An 18,026-nucleotide genomic window follows, 5' to 3' on the forward strand; every position below is an offset into this window, starting at 1 on the left:
ATTCAGGCTTCACTGAAATGGGTTACAGCTCAATATACTTTTTTAAAACTTCTTAAATTCCCTCTCCTGGGTGATCTCAGGCTACGCCTAAATTTCCCATCCTTACAACAAGCTGGGGCACAGAGATTCACTAAAGGCCCACATACAAGAGACTCTGACTCCCATCAAAAAGAGAGTATTCTCAGAGTTTGTTAAAATGCCACACAACACAACTATTTGAGCACCTGAAGACACAAAAATATGGACATCAGGGCTGGCTGGAATGCACAGGGCCACAGCAAAGCATAAGATACAGAACCTGCACACAGAAGAGCATGGCTTCAATCAACCTCTGCTGACAGACCTCTGCTACACTGCTGCTTAAATCTTGAAACTTAAGACTTCAAAGAAATGAGAATGAAATACATGCTCCCATCCCAGGTTTCACCCTGCTAATTCAGGCAAATGAGAAAATATATCTTGCTTGTTTCCCTGAACAAGGTGGATATCAGCACCTCTACCCAAGGGGGTCTCAGTGCTTCTGGACAAAGTTATAAGTGGAAAGAATGAGAATATATGAACACAGAAAAGGAGATCTTTTCTTTATAGACCCTGATTAGTATTCTTCCTGCCTCCAAGAGATAACATGAGAAGACAGAGCTAAGGAAAAGAGGTCTTACATTTGGACATGCTAGAGAAATACCAATGACAGATTTAATTGTCCAGAGCATCTCAGTACATTCTATGTCCCAAGCTTTGGGAAAACTTAGGTCAGAGGTTTTCAAACTTGAGCATGCATCAGAATCACCTGCAGGGCTTGTTTAAAACATGGATTGCTAGGCCATAGGTCTAGAGTTTCTGATTCAGCAGGTCTGGGCAGGGCCTGAGAATGTGCATTTCTAACAAGAGCCCAGGTGATGGGGATGCTGCTTTGGGAACCACTGGCTTAGATACAGCAGTGGTTAGATGCTACAATGGAAACCCTGATGGTGTAGTGGTTAAGTGCTATGGCTGCTAACCAAAGGGTCGGCAGTTCGAATCTGCCAGGTGCTTCTTGGAAACTCTATGGGGCAGTTCTGCCCTGTCCTATAGGGTCGTTATGAGTCGGAAATCGAGTCGACAGCACTGGGTTTTGGGTTTTTTAAGTGCTACAGCTGCTAACCAAAAGGCCAGCAGTTCGAATCTACCAGCCGCTCCTTGGAAACTCTATGGGGCAGTTCTACTCTGTCCTATAAGGTCACTGTGAGTCAGAATCAACTCAACGGCGACGGTTTTGTTTGGTCATCTATTATATTCTACTCACAACAACTCTTGGGCCAGAAAGAGGTGCTAAACAAATGCATTTAGAGGGTAAATGTAAGGCTTCCTCTAGCTAGTGGCTACCTCATTTCCCCTATCTGTCCCTTGAAATACTTCTCACTCCCTCCTAAGATACTGTACCTTTGAGGGGATGGGGGAATTTTCCATAACTTACAGTACAGCATGGATACACAAATATTAAAATGGTCCAACATTTAAGCGTTCAGAATTTCTCAGATGAAATGCATTAGATGAACTACTAAGTATTAATGTGCATGAAGAATGCTCTATTATAAACCCCTGTTTTCACTTTCTTGCAGCTTTCCAAAAAAAAATTAGCTCTTTGTGGTGAAATTTTCCATGCTTGGTTTCAGCCCAAAGGTGTTTTTTTTTTTCTTTTTTTGCAAAGTTGAGAAAAATATATTAGTTTTTGAGTTATGAGAAGACGAAAAAGCCCACACAATTTTTCCACTTTGAAAGCAATTTCAGGATTTTTCTTTTTATATACAGATAACTAAAAAAGGACTGAAGCTGAAAAGTTGAGACTCTCCATGCACCTAGTTCTCAGCAAGGTAGCTTCCTGGTTATCGAGAGATGAAAATAAATGTGCGTGTGTGTGTGTGTGTGTGTATATATATATATATAAACAGATATGTATGTGTACATATATATATCTAAGTAAATGCATAAGTGAATGAAAAAACTTGCATTTCTTCATACAAAACAGAAACGTTTCTCAGTGTAGGGAACTCACTGTTTTCTAAAAGGAAGAAGAGTCTTTCACAAATCAGAGCAGTCAGTTGTGACTGCCTGACCCCCGTGGTTCTCATACATCAGAGTCCACAATGGGTCACATGGAGATAACTGGGGAACTATTATGCACTATGCTGGCGAAGGTCCTCTAATTCCTTTCACACTCTAATCTTCCTTTCTGTTCCCAGCTTAATTCTAGAATTCAGATTCACTGTCTTGTGAGTTCAATTTGGCCACTCTTTCTGCCCTTGGTTCATGACCCAACACCAACTCTCTTTATCTTCTGTCTCACATATACAGTCCTCCTGGTTCTCTCCTAACTCCACCAAAAGCATTCATCTGCTTCCTTGAGTATCTGAAGAGCTCTATTATTAAAGAAAAAGCAGTAGAAACTTTAAGGTTAAGCAACCAGGTCAAATAAGTTTTGGTGTTAACTTACTCCCACTGTCTGCAACCACCTGGAAAGCAGACGATGAATGGGAAAGTTAGGCAACAGAATAGAGTATAAACTCTGCCACTTGCTAGGCAACTGACATATGGGCTAGAAGCATAAGTCCTTGGCATTTCAGGTTCCTTGTCTGAAAAACTGGAAAAATCAGGTTTCTATATGACCTTGGTACTTCTGAATATGTGCTGTAAATTTCAAATGAATATTTAATATCATTCATGTTAACGATGACAATAACATCAATTAAGAAAAAAAAAACTGATTCAGGATTTTAGACTGTAAGTAAAAGTCACATATATCCTAATGAGAATAAGCATCTTTTATAAGGACATGGGCAAAGATGAAGACAAATTCAATTTCCCTAGTTTTTAGCTGAACAGGCAAAAGAGGGAATGTGCTCCAACAATTACCCTGTTTCTCTTTCATTTTCAACACCTCTGTCTGCATGGGGCCACTCCCCTCAGCATACAAATATGTTACATTCTCTCCCACTTTCAGGAAAAATACATCCCTCGAGCAGATTCTTAAGTTATCATCTTGTCTTCTCCTTTTTACCAGCCAATTCCTGGATCACTATCCATGTATCATGTAACTTCCTGTAACCTCCTTTTCCCATTATTTCACTACAAATGTTTGCTTCAAGGACACCAGTGTCTTTCCAATTACTAACACTGAAAACACCCGAAACCCGTTGCCATCAAGTTCATTCTGACTCATAGTGACCCTATAGGACAGAGCAGAACTGCCCTCTAGGGTTTCCAAGGAGCAGCTGGTGGATTCAAATTGCCGATCTTTTTGGTTAGCAGACAAGCTCATAACTATTACACCACCGGGGCTCCAGTCCTTACCCTCCTCAATCTTCATTACCACTCAACTCTGTTACCTTATTTCAGTTATCCAGTGCCGCATAACATAGCATCTCCAAATATATGGCTTAAAACAATGATTATTCTTTTGATTCTGTGGGTCAGGAATTCAAACAGGGCTCAGTTAGACAGTCCTCCTGCTCCATGTGGCACCAACTGGGGTCACCTATACTCAGGTGCATTCAGCGGATGAAGGGCAGGCTGAAAGTTCCAAGTAGGTTTCACCCTAATGTCCAGCACCTCATGACTCTCCTAGTGGCTAGCCTGGACTTTTCTCGCAGCATGGCAATTTCAGGGTAGTTTGACTTCTAACACGGCAGCTGGCTTCTAAGAGGGAGGAAACTAGCTGCCAGTCTGCGCCTGGGGCTGGAAGTACCACTTCTAACACGGCAGCTGGCTTCTAAGAGGGAGGAAACTAGCTGCCAGTCTGCGCCTGGGGCTGGAAGTACCAGAAAGGCACTTCTGCTGCATCTATTCTTTAAAGCAAGTCACATGCCCAGCCCAGATTCAAGTGGGGAGGGAAACAGACTTCGCCTCTTCCAAGAGGAATGGTAAAACAAACAAACAAACAGACAAAACCCTCGGCCATCTTTAATCTACCAGTACGTCTACTGTTCTTGACACTCTCCTTTGTCTTCCCTTAGGTTCTACAGCGTACTCTAGCCTAGGTTACTACTGGCTTTTAAACCTTTTTCTACCTTGACTCACAGTAAGATATACATGGTAATCTAGGGCATCCACACACACATAAGTGAAAGTGTTTCACTGTACCTTCACTACATCACATTAAACTCTAATAGTTTCTATTTTACTCTATTCCATTATTTTGCTACATTTAAAAATGCTGCTCCACTGTTCACAAACACCTTACGGTGTCATTGATGGCAGCCTTGGCCATGTGACTTGCTCTGTCCAATGAAATGTGCAAAGTGACAAGTGGCACTTCCAGGCAGAGGTTTTACAAGGCAGTGCATGTCCACTATTTTCTTTTTATCCTGTCACAAGATCGGAGTATTCCAGATAAGGGTTATTCCATCGACCTCGACTTTGGAGTGAAGACTGCACGGAGAGAACTACATGGAGGCAGCCTGTCCTCAAAGGACTTGTATTGTGAGCAAGAAAAGGACTTTTGTTGTTATAAAGCCACTGAAGCTGTTACTACAGCACAGGCTACTCTATTTAGACTTTCCACTGGTTGTAACTCACTGAAGTGATTCACAATCTGCTAATAGGTTGCAGTCAATAGTTTGGAAAACTAATATATCTTCTGCTTCTTTCTCTGCTTCCTCCCCTCCATCCTCCTTTCCCTCAATGAAGTCATTCCCTAAGTATACATCTACGACCTCTTTCTTTTCTCTCTTGGTCTTCTTCATGATTTCTCACTTGGACTACTAGATTTGCCCATCAGCTGGTTGTTTGCTTTGTATTCTACATTCTTTCTCTCTGCAATTCACTGTCCTTTTCGCTGAGAGATTAACTTACCTGACACATAACTATTATCATCGCAGATCCTTCAGTGGCTCCTTGATGTCCAGAAAACAGAGGTCAAACCCCCAGCCCAGCTTTCTTGGCCCTCCACCTCTATCAGCCTGAGTTCTTGTATCACACTGCCCCCTCCATGCACACTAGACTGCAGCCAAATCAAACCACCTACTGCACTCTTCATGTTCCCAGGGTTAAAAACCACTTCTTTTTTAATTCTGTTCCCACTGCTTAGAAGGCATACCAATCCCTGCCAACACAAAGCCAACTCTCATACTTCTACATACATGTCCTTCAAACACTAGCTCTTCCATGAAACTTTCTCTGATTTTCCTAGCTAGAGATCACCTCTCCCCTCACAACATTCAGAGCCTTACAGTACTTTCTCATCTTGCCTTCTATTTCCTATCACTTAATCTAGGGACAAGAACTCTGATGACATTGATGTGGATAAATGAACTATCTCCTATTTTGCACCCTCCCTCCAGATTATTTCTTCTGTTGAACACAACTTAGTCATGTTATGTGAGTGTTTCTCACTAACATGTCTGATACCAGACATGAAGGCTCAGCAGAATAGTGTAAGTGCACCACAGTCTCAACAATTGCACTGTTGACAGAATATTTGAATTTATTTTTTTCTCTAAAGTGGATGAGGAGGAGCCCTGGTGGCACAGTGGTTAAAGCATGCTCGGCTGCTAACCAAAAAAGGTCAATGGTTCAAACCCACCAGCTGCTCCTCAGTAGAAAGGCGTTGCAGTCTGCTTCCATAAGATTTACAGCCTTGGAAACCCTATGGGACTTGACGCAGGGTTTTCTTTTTGGTGGATGAGATGTAATTCTGAATAAACATACGCATGATCTAACATGATATTCTAACTCTTAGGAAAGCTTTTCAAGCTTCTCAGCTGTAGCCGTAGTGTGAGTCACTAAAACTTTGAGTATCTAAAGCACCATGGGGGATTCCAAAGGAAACAAAAGAGAAAAACAGCTGTGAATGACAATTAAACTCTTGCACTTAATATAGTTAATTTTACTCTACTCTTCATTTAGGAATCCCTGGCCGGTACAAATAGTTCAGCACTCAGCTACTAACACAAAGGCTGGCAGTTCAACCCTACCCAGAGGTGCCTTGGAAGAAAGGCCTGGTGAGCTGCTTCATAAAGGTCACAGCCTTGAATACCCTATGGAGTGCAGTTCTACTTTGTGTACACGGGATGTCACGAGTTGGAATAGACTCAACAGCAACTAGGTTTTTGTTTTTTTTAAATCTTCATATAGCGCTGCTATGTGTCTGAATGGATTCAACGGCAAAGGGTTTGGTTTATCTTCATTTAGGACCTGTTTATTCTTACTTGAGACAGAATTGTAAAATGGTTATGTTTTTCCTACCCACAGCTAATTCGTAGCAATGAATCAGAATTAGAAAAGAGAAGTAAAGTAGCACCTAATATTGGGGGAGGACACAGAGAAGGTATAAAAAAGACATAAGGAATTTAAAAATGAAAAGCACTATTACCCAAGAAATTTAGACACAGGCAAAATTCCTTTGACTACATTTTAACATAATAAGACTATCAAAATGATGTCCTCGAATCATTCAGAAAAAGATTCCTTTATAATCAATACGTATTGGTGAAGAAGACAGATAAGTCAATAATATATTTTAGACAAGTTTTTATCCAACTGGATAAAAATAGTCTATAAAAATAGACTACTTCAACTAATCTGGAAATTTCACTTAAAAAAAGAAGGTATCTCTGCCAACCAGAACAGAGAAAGGAAACTATTATTGTGCATTTTCCCCAAGGAAAGCCAAATAATATAAAAAATTGAGTTTTAAAAGATCTAATACCCATGGAAAGGGGGTAAGTGTTATCATATGCTACAGAAATTCTTAGAGGAAAGTAAGTCTAATTACTTGACGTTCACCCCATGACTCACTGCCGAGCCCTGCTAGGAGTCAAGGGTTCCCAAGTCTCAAATCTTGAGCTTTATGCAAAAGACTTCTTGGCAAAACCCGATAACACATTTTAAACATATAGAGCATGGATGACGAGAAAAAGAAGATTCTGGATACTAGGAATAAGACTACTACTTTTTTGCTCCCATTCTCCTCCACCCTCTAAATAGCTAAGCATTCACGGGGTCTCTCATTTTTTTAAACGGCAACATAATGAGTCACATGAATCTAGATGTGTATGCTGCAGGGAAATATACTATCTGTAGCCTCTGCTATCATCCAAGGTTGAAACAATCATCAGATACCTTCTTTTTATACCCACAGCTGATATAACTGTACCCCACCCTGGATTCATGCTGAGCTGAGGCTAAATCCTGGCAAGGTACCTTCCTCTTAGCTTCTACCTATGACATGAAAGATGGGACCAGGCTGTCTCCAGAGAGCATCTCTGTTCTAAGTTTCTATAAGTCAAAAAATAAATTGTATTTATTATTATAAGTCATGACAGCTCCTATTTAACAGACTTCCAAATACCTATTTTCTGAAGCTTCTTTTTAAAATTTCTCTTCTGGAAACTACTGTCAAAATATCCGAAGCATTTCCAAAGTATAGGTACCTAATTTGCTTAAAGATACAAACATTTTTAAATGCCAGATTTTTTAAAGAGGCAATTAATTTTCCAGTATCTTAAAACATAGGCCAGACGATGTATTTGACATATGAAATAAATGCCTCTTAAAACAATTTTAAGACAAAGGTTCTTACACTTAGTAACAAAAATATTGCAAAGAACCAAACCAAAATAAAAAACAAATAAACCAGCTACTAAACTACACATATGTGCTAAAAATCTTATGGGAGTCAAAAATTCCAGTAAAAATAACAGAAGAGGCAGAAACACAAGTTTCTTATTATCACACTTCATATGTTATAAAACATAACAGCTAACTTATTTTTGGCAAAATGATTATAGATTGCAACACCCTGCCTTATACAAACTTATTTGATTGTTAAATGCATCTTAAATGGAGCGTGTCAAGCGAACTTCAGGCGTGCAGGCACTGTGCCATCTTAGACTAGCCCAGAGACACTGAAATTTCAACACTTCAGCAGGGATCACACCACCAATATTAACTGGCCCCAGTGTGGGAGACAGAGAGAGAGAGATTCAACAATATAGAGTTTATTGAAACCAGATAAAGCTTTTGAATAATAAAAATCACACAGATGTTCACCCTTCTCCCCACCCCCAGAAAAAAAAAACAAAAAATCTTTATGGACAATTTACAGCACTTGTTATTTTCTAGAACACACCCTTTCTAAGAAGATAAAACGTGGTTTCCCACGTCTCTCTGAAAACTATAATCACAACATGAGTTATGTCTCCACAAACACACTAGGTTAAGCTCATGTTTCATCTTCTTTTTCCTTTTCATCGCTACTCCTACAAGAGCAGACACACCTGAAAGTCGAGCACTACAGTAATTAGAAAGTTATAAAGCTGGAGAAGCTGTAAGAAACAGCGCTGTCCTTAGGATGCATTGTACCTTCTCAGCAGGCACTGTGAGTGCAAGCCAGAATGGAGAGGGATTCAAAGCAAATGTACTGAACAATTGTTTTCCAATATACACAAGAGAAACCATACATTACATGCAGAATGGATCTGAAACAAAAACCAAAAGGACAGATCTGTGATTAAGTTAATAGATGGTGAAAAACCCAGAAATGAGTATTTTCCTCCTTATTTTTATAAAATAGTAATGCTATTATTATTTTTAATATGCAAGCACCGCTTTCGATGTAGTTTTTAAAGTTTTAAACACCTGGAACAAATAATAACCAAAAAGTCACTTCTATACTAGGAAACAGATTAAGTATTTTAATTTGTATGTCTCTGTATCTGCATGCTTGCCTGTAGACCATACAAGTGAAATCCTGACTTCAATAGTGGCGGGCTATGCAGCTTTTGACATGGCAACCAGGGACCCCCACCTCTTGCTGTTCACACTCTTGTGCCATCCTCTCCCCTTCAGGGTGGACTGGACCTAGTAACTTGCTTCTAACAAATGGAATAGAGCAAAAGTGATGGGATGTCATTTCCATAATTAAGTTACAGATTGTGACCTCCATCTTGCCAGATGACTCTCTGGCTCTTCCTCTGTGTTTGCTCTGATAAATCAAGAAGGAGAGGACCACAGGGCAAGGAACTGAGGCTGATCTCTGTCCAACTGCCAGCAACGAACTAAGGTTCTCAGTCCAACAACCCTTAGTTCCCTCAAGGGGAGCTGAGTCCATCAACAACCATGTTAAGTGAGGCTGGAAGCAAATCCTTCTCAATTCAAGCCTTCAGATGAAGCCACAGCCCTGGCAGACACCTTAAATGCAGTTTTGTGAGAGACTCTGAAGCAAAGAACCCAGCTAAGATGCCTGATCCTCAGAAACTGTGAGATATTAAATGTGTATTGTTCAGTGTTGCTGTGTTTGGGGTAATTTGTTACACAGCAATGGATAAATAATATAGTAGTTTAACCTAATGTCTGAGACAATGATTCCACTGTCTTTTCTCACTTCCATAATAACAATAGCTAATACTTACATGGAACTTTTATGTTCCAGGCACCATTCTAAGTACCTTACATAATTCCTCACAAAAGTCCTTTCAGGAACCTATTACTAAAAAAAAAAAAAAAAAATATTACTAGCATCCTTATTTTACAGGTGAGGAAACTGAGATACAGAGAAATTTGATAGCTTGTCCAAAGTCATAGAGACAAAAAAGTGACAGCAATTATTTGAACCTAGGTGTCCTAGCTCCAGAGTCAGAGCTCACAGCTGTGTGAACAGACGGCATGCTAGGCTGGGCACTATAGAGATGGTAACCACAAGACATGACAGTACTAGAGGAGACTTAGAAGGCATAAAAGGGATTCGAAGCTAAAAACAAAAACAAAGCATGTTTTCTGATTAAGACGCTGGTGGGAGGGTTTGCAGAGTAGAAGCAGTAAATACAGTGAATGGAGTGCAATCTTGAATTTATTGAATTTACACTTGGAAATAAAATACTTATTTTTTTAATACTCAATAAGAGAAAATTAAAAACCTCCATTGGGCATAAAAACCACAGCCAGGGAAGCTATAGTCGTACTTTTCCCAAGGGCAATTACGAGTAAAAAGTAAGGGTGTCAAGCTGGTGGGAAAAGGAACAAATTCCAAACGAGTAATGAGAACCCACTGGAGGTAATTTATCACACGGAGGGAGAAGAATCACAATTCTAGGACAGAGAGGTTGATGAAGGGATCATTTTCTATCTTGTGTTCGGGTGACTAGGTTAAGTGCTTCTCCTCTGTGTTCCCACACATACAGCACTTGCATAACGCAGATTATCACATGTATTGCCTAGTCTGTCTCCTCCATTAGACTTCGGTCTCTTACCTCAAAGACCATCTTAGTCACTGAAATGTCCTCAATACACAGCACAGTGCCTGACACATGACAAGTGCTTAATATATGTTTGCTCAATAAAATGACCTTGTGAATGGCATTGATTCAATGGGTCATATCAATGGTATATGTTAGTAAGAGTTTTGTTCTTTTTTTTTGAAGCCTCTGGTATCTGCTAGTTCACTAGCTTTTCTGCGCACTTTAAATAGTACATCTTTGTGTCTCCTGTACCTCCCTTAATATCTGGCACATAGTGGCAGCCAATGAGTATTTAGTGACTTACTGAATGAATGTGTGTCTCAAAAGGCTGCCAAGCTACACAATAGAAGTTTAAGGATCCAGCTTTTTACTAAGCAAAAATTTGGTGTTCTGCAAGGATACCTGTCTATCAGTGATGATGATGACAATGTTGATGATAAATTCTTCTCCCTCTGAAAGGAAACATAAACATTTGCCAAATCTACTCCCAATAAAAACAGACTCTTCTCTTGATGTAAGCTGGTAACTGCTTCTAAATATTACTTTATAAAAGACAGCAAGTTATGTGTATAATATAAGAACTCCATATAAGTCTAGATTCCAAGGCATTCATTACACGAACATGCACTCACAAAGGCCCACAGTAATACGGAGATAAGGCAACTACCAGGCATTCCTCTCCCTGTTTTATTCATCAGGTAAACAAGAGCCAGTCGGCTGAGTTAACAAAAGAAAGAAGGAAAGATGAGGAGGATTTATGAAAATGCATAAGGAAGCACAACACCTCCTAAAGGATACTTACTGGAAGCTCAGGAGCATATTTCAACATTTGAAGGCAAATATAGCAGCCAACTGAATGGCCAATTAACACAAGTTTTATTTTCTTTGGCACATGAGTTCTCAGGAAAGCTAGTTTGTGCTCTATTTGACCACGGAGTCCATAGATGTCCTTAATTTCTTGAGTATCTGAATCTAAAAGCAAAAATATGAGCATGTTTTTATTCAATAAGTGAAAACAATTATTTCAGTGGAAAAAAACTAAAAACAAAATGAAAAACCATTAATCATAGCAGCAATTACCATTTATTGAAGCCTACAATTTGCCAGTTACAGTATTAGGCACTTTACTTACATTATATCAATCAATTCTCACAACAACCCTGGAAAGGAAGTATTATTAGCATCACTTTATAGGTGAAAAACCCAAAGCTCATGGAAATTAGGTGACACACTGACAGTCACATACCTAAGAAGTGGGAGAGGTGAGATTCAAACCCAGGTCTCTCTGTCCTCAAAGCCCATGAACTTTCAACTATCCCACAAACTACTGTTAGTTTAGGCCAATGGTTTTCAAACTTGAGTGTGCATCAAAAGCCCCCTGGAGATGTAAAAGGCCCATAAAGAGAAAACTACAAAACACTACTGTAAGAAACCAAAAGAGATCTACATAAATGGAAAAACATATCATGCTCATGGATAGGTAGACTTAACATTGTAAAAATAACAATTCTACCTAAAGTAATTTACAAATATAATGCAATACCGATCCAAATACCAACAACATTCTTTAAAGCAATGGAAAAACTAATCGTTAATTTTATATGGAAAGAGAAGCAGCCCTGGATAAGTAAGACACTATTGAAGAAGAAGAATAAAGTAGGAGGACTCACTCTACCTGACCTCAGAACCTACTATACAGCTATGGTAGTCAAACAGCCTGGCACTGGTACAATGACAGATACACTGACCAGTGGAACAGACTTGAGAACCCAGATGTAAATCCACCCACCTAGTGATCCTCGGCACATTCCCAGAAGCTAGGGAAAGAACTATCTGAAAGGATTAACAGAATAATTCCTGGACTGAAAATAGCTACTATTTCTACCAGCCACAGTAGAAAATCTCATAATTAAGGGGGCAACAACAAAATGTGCCTATCAACAGATAAAGGGATAAACAAACTAAGGTACATATATACACAATGGAGTGTTACTCAGCAATAAAGAACAATGATGAATCTGTGAAGCATCTCATAACATGGATGAATCTGGAGGGCATTATGCTGAATGAAATAAGTCAATCATAAAAGGACAAATATTGTACAAGATCACTAATGTAAAAACTCATGGCCCATAAAACAAAATGAGACTAAAGGGGCACAACAGCCCAGGGGCAGTGACTGGAAAGCAGGAGGGGACAGGAAAGCTGGTAATAGGGAGCCCAACGTAGAGAAGGGAGAGTGGTGACATGTGGTGGGATTGTTAGCCAATGTCATAAAACCATATGTGTACTAACTGTTTAATGAGAAACTAGTTCTATAAACCTTCATCTAAAGTGCAATAAACAAAATGCATTAAAAAACAAAAAAACACATTATCGTCTCATCAACAAAGCACTCAAACATGGCCAATAGTAACCAAATTTCATGATTTTGGAGGGACAAGAAAAAAAAAAAAAAAGCCCCTGGAGGGTTTGTAAAAGCACTGATTCTGGGGTCCCCCTCCCAGAGTTTCTGATTCAGTAAGACCAGGTGGAGGCCCAATAATGTGCATTTCTACTTTTCCCGGAGATGTTGGTGCAGCTGTTCCCAGGGCCACACTTTGAGAACCACTGGTTTCTGCTAAATTACTAGCAGGCAACTAAGAGAATTCATGGCATTGCTTCATTATTTTTGATAACTTTTTTGTTTAAAGAACTGAGATTGGAAGACGTAAGTAGAAAAGTAAACTGTTCCTTTAAACCAGCACTCATTTTTGCCAAATTACATCCCTTCCACACACATACAACACAAACTCTTAATCTCCCTCTTTGCCTTTCTTCTTTTCATAGCATATATTGTCATTTAACATTCTATATATCTTACTTAAATCTTTCCACTCCTTCCCTCCTAGAATGTAAGCTCAACAAGGTTTTTGTTCCCTGTTATACCCTCAGTGATTGCAGCATAAGAGGTTCACAGTAAATACAATGGTTGTTGAATGAATGAACACAGGATAGTGACCTGCTGCTATTATCCAGCCATCCAGCCATCAATGGGAAAGATCTCCTGTGAACACCTCTCACTTTTAAATGATTCTCTCTACCTACACAGATGATACCCTGACATTTTCTGCTGTACTGAGGTAACTTGGTATGACCACTAATGTATTGATAACTTATTCATTCCATGTATATTGGCTGGATAAAAACCGTTCTAGCCTATTTCTTTGCCCAAACCTTCCACAAATACCTCAAGTATCTACAGAAAAAGCTTTACTAAAAAGTAAGCAAATAAATCACATACAGCCCTCATGACAGCATGACTCCTAATAGTTGGCTCTGTAGTAAAATTGTGATTTAAAATCAGGTAGGAAACAGAAAACAAAGCTGCCTCTTCTGGATTTCCTTTCTCAATTAATAAACATATAATCTGGACAGGCTCCCCAACTAGAAATGTTGTTATACTCCCAGCTTCTCCCTTTCACCCCTATCCAATTGGTTACTAAGTTCAGTTTGTTGATTCTTTCTCCCCAAAATTTCTCAAATCTATATCCTCTCCTTTATCCCTACTGACCTTACAATAGTTTAAGAGACCTTAACGCTTCTCACCAACACAGTAAAAACACTCCCCAGCAGGTCTCCTTGTGCATGTCTATGCATGCCAGGGTAGGGTGGGGAGTCTAACAGTCTCTTCCACTCCGTTCAATGCTCTCTATTACCACCAGAGTAACCTTCTTAAAAAATAAATCTAAAGTCATTTTCTTTCCATTGTTCTCATTGTTTCGACAGGAACATACAAATTCTTTAGTGTGAAAGTATACTCTCACAGTTTAGGCCTCACCTGTCCCTGGCTCCCAAAGTATTCCCTAAGCCCGCTGTATCTAAACACTGCTATGGCTCTGTTCACTCCCGAAGTGCTCAACACAGTGAGGGCATGGCAGGCATCCTACTTAAAACTGCCACCTTACTTAAAACACAAACAATTTGTAAGTCACAGGTCTTAATAATGAATTATTAAATTATGATTCTCCAAACAGACAGTGAAAACCAGGGTCCTCAGATTATGCTTTCCACGTGACTAAAACCAGTGGTCTGCAGAAGATTTCAGTGGGAATTGTGGGAAAGAAGACAGAAAAATTCAGCAAGAGGAACATAATGATATAGCTTTAGGAAACAACACAGCAAATGGCTTAAAAGTGTGAAAGTGTGAGGTGTTATTTTGGAAGTAGCCATGAGTTCTGTGGTTATGAACAGAAGTGGAACAGGACACTGTTCCACTAGGACACTAAACTCTATTCTGTGAGCTGAGAAGAGATCTGAGGACTGCAGAGAGGGGAGGCATGATCTGGGCAGCACTAAAGAAGTGAACTGCAATGCTGACTCCCCAGTCCTGCTGTGCGTCTTGCTTACTGCCTTCCTGACCTCTTCTCTTGCTCTGTGCTTCCCACCTAGTTACTTACTTGCTTTCATTTCTAGTGACTGTGAGCCCTGAGACTTGTCAAACTGACTCTCCCTGCCTTGCGCTCATCTGGTCATTCCATCTCACCCCCATGTTCTCTGCTAGTCACAGTCCTGGCAATAAAGAAAGCTCTACTGGTTTTCTTTTTTTTTGGCGGGGGTCAGGGGGAAGCAGTGCATGGCAGAAGGGGTGGAGAGGTGGACGTGGTTTATTCTTTCTCTAGATAAGCATGGCCCAAGCTAACCACTGATTGAAAGGCTGTCGAACTTTTTTAGATCACTTTTTCATGTGCTAAAAATAAACCAATATGATTTCTAGCTTTCATTTTGAACAGGTGACTTGAAATAGTTGAAAATGAATCTGTTGTTGAGTAAGTTGACTCTAGTAAATCAGAGCTGGAAAGTGTTTACATTTCTAATTTCTCAAATTTTCTTTTCACACTTTTTTTCCCTGAACCACCTCCTTCTGACATTAGTGAATATCTGTTCTCCCAATTGTACTCATTTTATAATTGTGATAATGTGGTGCCACTTGAATATCATTTCCAACTGTTCACAATTTTAACGTGTGTTAACGTGAAGCTAAACACACACTTTCCTTTCAACATCTGATGTGTAGTGATAGCGTATGCCCTTTCTCTCAGTGATTACATACTTCCTACACCATGTTTTGCATGTCAGAAAGCCTGTACCTCAGGACAATAATCTTGGATGCGAAATAATATATCTGTCCTACCTATCCAAAGCAAATTACCACAGCATGCATTTGCAAACATAACCTCCAACATACAACAGATGAAGCAGAACTGTTCCAGTTGAGTTGGGGGAGTTGGTGAGGCCCAGAGCCCTATTCACCCTTCCTAGAACTGTTGGGCTACTCAGAACACAGATGGAAAGCCACTACCTTAGAAGGCAGAGACTAACATTGCTATTTCTTTGTATACCCACGCAGCACCACACGTAATAAATAACCTACTAGCAGGCTGTCAATACATTCTTTACCCTCTCTAGAAACCGCAAGTTCCTCTGGCCCTGTGGTGGCCCTTTGGGCTAATGCCTCTAGATGGCACTGTTCTCATTAGGTAGCAAAGAACCCAAGCTTTAATTACTAGGTCATCAACTCAGCTGTATACAGGCTGCCTAAAAAGCAATAGGTATATTCAAAATAAAGTTAAAAATGATGAAATACCAATTTAAAACAAGAACTAAAGACATTTCCTGGAAATTTAGAAACACTACAGACATGTTCTGCTCATTTTCCTCACTAGGGTTTACTGGCAAAGAGCTAAGGCAGTGGTTCTAAAAGTGTGGTTCTAGGACTAGAAGCATTGGCTTCACTTGAGAATTTGTTAGAAATGCAAATTCTCAGGTCCCACCCCAGAGCTACTGAAGCAGCAACTCTGGGTATGGGGCCCAGTAAGTTGTTTAATAAACCCTCCAGGTGATTCTGACACATGCCAAATCTGAGAACCACTGTTGAAAGATTAGGAAGCCCTGGTGGTGCAGTGGTTAAGCACTTGGCTAATAACAGAAAGGTCAGTGGTTCGAGCCCACCAGCCACTGTGCGGGAGAAAGATGTGGCAGTCTGCTTATCTAAGTTATAACCTTAGAAACTCGTACGGTTGCTATGAGTTGGAATCGACTTAACGGCAGTGGGTTTGAGATCAAGGATTACCTTTCAAGTCTATTTTCAACTTTCAAAATTATTAATGTACAGTTAAGGGTTTGTTTTCGTCATCAGCATGCTTTCAGGTAGCTCACTGTGATACCTGAGTTAGATGTTTGTTGCTCTATCCACTAAGTAATCCAATACATAGTTTCTGCCTATTATAGATGGCTTTTCTTACCAAGGTAAGAATGTAAGAATAAGACAAGTTAACTACTCACTATTAAGAAGTTTGAACAGGACAAAAGTATTACCCTTCACTGAGTACCCTGGTGGTTTTCCACTACTTCCTAACTTCCTCAGTCTTTACCTTATCTCTTCTCTTGCCAGAGTTCAGTTAACAGGCCAAGGCAGCTGGCAGCTTTTGGAAGTTCAGCATGTTAAACAAGCCTGTTTCTACTAAGAAGGTTTCTGTGAGCAAGCACCAGATAATGTAGCAAAACCACATTCTAAGCTGACATACAAGTTTCCTTACAAAGGAAAAGCTATGGGCTTAAACTCCCAGATTTCTCTGGGCACATTTGAAGAAATAAACTTAAAACAATAAGGAAGTATCTTTTAAACATCTCAGAGCACAGCAAGTATCTGTGATACATTTTATTCATGTTCAGTCACATTTCAAAATGGATGGTTGCTGAAATAGATGTTTCTAATCAAGGCAATCAAATCTATCTATTTAGTTTTGCTTCACTATCGCTCTTAACATCTTTCACTCCTAGGTAATAATATACATTTAGCTTTCAAAGTACACCCTAGTCTTAAAACAAAGTGGAAAATGGCTCTCAAGTAAACTGCTCAGGGAGGACTAAATACACACACATACAGAGAGAGAGAATGCAGAGACTGAAACATACTACCAAAAAAGGCACTTTGAGCTATTTAAGCAAGTTGCATTGTTCCATCCATACTCCATTTACCCTGTCCCCTTATGAGTCACAGCAGGAAAAGGGCCACAGAAGAGGGAAATACCTGTGATCATGGGAGAGTTAATCTGAGGATTAGCTGATATAGTAATGAAATCTGAAAACTTGGTCTCATTAGCACTTTGCGGTAGCCAACTGAGATGACCTACCAGCAGGATCAGAGTGCTGAAGTGAGTATCAAAGTGCTGGGTTTAGACTCAGTTCTGCCACTCACTAGCTGTGTGACCTTTGGGTCTCAGTTTTCTTCCTTGAAAAGTAAGGGCTCAAAGTGGGATTTGATGTAGAAAACTTTAGCTGTAAAATGCTATGATTCTAAATGTAAGATAATTAGGGAAGTAAAAAGATTTTTAGAAAGTAGGCGGAAGTGGTGGTGGAAGAAATCTGATGGCTTGAAGCCCTAAGCCAAAGTTTGGCTGTTTTGAAAACTCAAGACAGAGTGGAAACTGGAAATTGTTTCCACAGAGGTAGAGAGAGATTGCCGAGAGAAGGGCAATATTACATGCAATGCCTTAAAAACGGAAAATGTAGAACATCAGCGGGAGGTGGCATTACCTGACTAGCAATAACGAAAATGCAGGATTTATTTTAAATACAGTTGTACTTCTAAGTGCTCACAAAGAGTCAAGTCCAGACCAGGTACTCAAAAATTATTAAACTGATTCAGAGCATTTAGGAAAGGATACGAGTCAGGGAGCTGTGATAGTCACAGTGCAGTGACACACCAAGTTTGAGCTATGGCTTCGAGAGGAAAAAGAAAAGAGAGCCACGTTCCATACTAACACAGAACCA

General features: G+C 39.8%; 1 protein-coding gene across 8 annotated transcripts in view; it reads right to left on the minus strand.

Annotated features, from left to right (window-relative positions):
* The window catches only part of LDAH (lipid droplet associated hydrolase), a 141,128-nt gene that overhangs the window by 70,322 nt on the left and 52,780 nt on the right, over positions 1–18,026 (minus strand). For all 8 annotated transcript variants that reach the window (XR_007519750.1, XM_049904824.1, XM_049904821.1 and 5 more), the window contains one exon: positions 11,014–11,183. Coding sequence is in view for 7 of the 8 variants with exons in the window: in XM_049904824.1 (XP_049760781.1) it covers positions 11,014–11,183 (170 nt within the window). In the remaining variant the exon portion in view is untranslated. The remainder of the gene's footprint in view (positions 1–11,013; positions 11,184–18,026) is intronic.

This window comes from Elephas maximus, chromosome 12, assembly GCF_024166365.1.
Source record: "Elephas maximus indicus isolate mEleMax1 chromosome 12, mEleMax1 primary haplotype, whole genome shotgun sequence".
NCBI classification, from domain to species: domain Eukaryota; kingdom Metazoa; phylum Chordata; class Mammalia; order Proboscidea; family Elephantidae; genus Elephas; species Elephas maximus.